The sequence below is a fragment of the Geospiza fortis genome, unplaced genomic scaffold, assembly GCF_000277835.1.
Source record: "Geospiza fortis unplaced genomic scaffold, GeoFor_1.0 scaffold432, whole genome shotgun sequence".
Lineage (NCBI taxonomy): Eukaryota > Metazoa > Chordata > Aves > Passeriformes > Thraupidae > Geospiza > Geospiza fortis.
The window spans coordinates 1824804-1827259 of record NW_005054436.1 but is presented as its reverse complement, the minus strand read 5'-3'; the positions used below and the strand labels follow the sequence as shown (position 1 = coordinate 1827259).

The 2456-nt window shown below is 45.3% G+C and overlaps 1 protein-coding gene across 1 annotated transcript in view; it reads right to left on the bottom strand.

Moving 5' to 3' along the window:
- The window catches only part of HDAC1 (histone deacetylase 1), an 11766-nt gene that overhangs the window by 5433 nt on the left and 3877 nt on the right, over window positions 1-2456 (bottom strand). Inside the window, exons 5-7 of the mRNA XM_014309526.2 lie at window positions 1700-1841; window positions 780-872; window positions 12-120 (exon numbers count right to left, since the gene is read on the bottom strand). Coding sequence (XP_014165001.2) covers window positions 12-120; window positions 780-872; window positions 1700-1841 — 344 coding nt within the window. The remainder of the gene's footprint in view (window positions 1-11; window positions 121-779; window positions 873-1699; window positions 1842-2456) is intronic.

Sequence of the window (2456 nt, the reverse complement as noted above, 5' to 3'; positions counted from 1 at the left end):
TCAGCTCCTACCTTTGATGGTGAGGTTGAAGCAGCCCAGCCTGTCCCCAGACAGGGAATCAGAGCCACACTGCAGGACAACAGCGCTGGGCTGGAACGTCTCCATCACCTTGGAGATCACCTGAAAAACAAAAGCTCTGTCACCCCCCTGCCCACAGCACAGTGACAGCCAGGCATGTCAGGCCACCCCTGGTGCTGCCACAGCTGGAACAGAGCCTGAGGTGAAGCTCCAACCCCTCCCTGGGGATTTTGGGGGATCCACAAAGCTCCAGCCTGAGGGTTTGACTCTGGATGTCCCCACAAACCAAGGGGGCTCAATCCTTGGATTGAAACCCTACATCCTCCTCATGAAGGACCCTGCTCAGCTCTGGGCTTTTCCCAGCACAATTCCATTCCCAGCACAATTCCATGCTCAGCACAATTCCCAGCACAATTCCATCCCCACCACAATTCCATTCCCAGCACAATTCCATGCCCAGCACAATCCCCAGCACAATTCCATCCCCAGCACAATTCCCAACACAATTCCACCTCCAGTACAATTCCATCCCCAGCACAATTCCATCCCCAGCACAATTCCATCCCCACCCAACACTGGGGCTCTCACACCCACGAGCTCCCACACAGACCCCGATTGTTCAGTGAGAACAGAGCCCTTGGTGAGTCTTGTCCCATTAAAAAAAAAAAATCCCCCAAAAACTCAATAAAATCCCCCAAAGAATGGCCCAAAGGAAAAAGTGGGACCACAGAGGATCCCTGAGCAGAGGAGGTTTCACTCACAGGCTTGAAAATGGCTTCGTAGGACTCGTCGTCGATGCCGTCCCGCAGAGGGTAATTGACAGCGTAGTATTTCCCTTTGCCTGCCCCGATATCCTGTGGGGTGGGAGAGCAGAACAGAGCTCACCAAAAACCCCCAAATCCTGCCCCAAACTGGGAAAGGAAGCTTGGAACCCAGCCTAATCCAGAGTAATTCATATTGTTAAATATTAATGATTTATTACCGACATGCACAGCAGTGGGCTGGGCTGGGCAGAGCAGTCACTGAATTTATTCAGTCACTAAATTTATTCAGTCACTGAATTTATTCAGTCACTGAATTCTACTTCCCGATAAAAATAAAATATTCTGCACTAAAATATTATATATTTGAACATTTTTATCATATATCTTTTAACATTTTATCACTTGGTTCACAGCCAAGTGGTTTATTAAAAAGAATTTCTTCATTTATGGTGCAGCACCAAGCTCTTGGTAGGGCTGAAAAAATACCAATCCTGTGTGAGAGATGAGAGGATTTAGATCAAAAAAATCACAATTCTTGTAAAAATCCCTTAAAAATAAGTGAAGAACCTTTCACCCCTGAGAACAGAAGTTCTGGTAAAGCCACAAGTCACAGGTGACACTCTGAGTCACTGCAGGAAGTGCCAATAAAAATCCACTCCCTCAGAAACCTTCACCAAGAGTTGGTGTCACCAAGCTGGGGCTGCAAAGTGACCAAAATGTCACATTTGGAGTCATTTTTGTGAGCACAACCTCACCAGAGAGACTGAGAGTAAAGATCTGGCTTTAATAAATGATCACCCACTCCTCTGCCCCAAGAAAATGAGTGTCACGCAGGGACAGGGTGGAAAAACTGGAAAAAAAAAACCCAAAAAACTGGGAAAAAACCCCAAATTTCCTGGGAATTTGGTGGCTCTCACCCTCAGGTCCCCAGTTCCTGGGAAATATTCTCCATATTTGTGGAAGGACACGGTCATGACCCTGTCTGTGGTGTAAAAAGCCTCCTCCACCCCATCCCCATGGTGGATGTCGATGTCGATGTACAGCACTCGCTGGTGGTACCTGGAAAAAATCAGAATTTTGCATTTATTCCGAGGAAAAAGTGACTCCAGAGTAGGGAATTCAGGCCAGCATCTACAGGGGAAGGAGCTGCAGGGAAGGCACAGGAAATAAAGTGACTTTTGCTGCTGAGTTTGTTTCAGATTCAGCCAATAAAAGCCATTTTTATGCACATTTTTATGCACATTTTTATGCACATTTTTCTGCCCAAGCCTCCCACAGCGAGGTTTGCCTGGAGCCAGAGGCTGTCACACAGCCATGGGTGGGACAGAGAACAGCAGCAAAAAAATGTGACATCCAAAAAGCTGCAAAAATCCTCTGGGCCCTGCGCTGGTGGCATTCCAAATTCCCTCTCTTATTTCAGGGGAGCCCTGAATCCATGGATTTCCCTGTGCCAGGAAGGTGGGAGAGCCCAGTCACTGCTGGAGAAATAAATCCCAGAGGATCTGGGACTGTTTTATAGTCCCAAATTTAGAATTTAAATAATTTATAATAAACAGAATAAAAATTATATAATATTTATCATAACATTATAAAGAGTATATTTATAGCAATAGTAGAAATATCATAATTATTTCTAATAAAGTAGGTAATTATATTACATAATAATATATTATA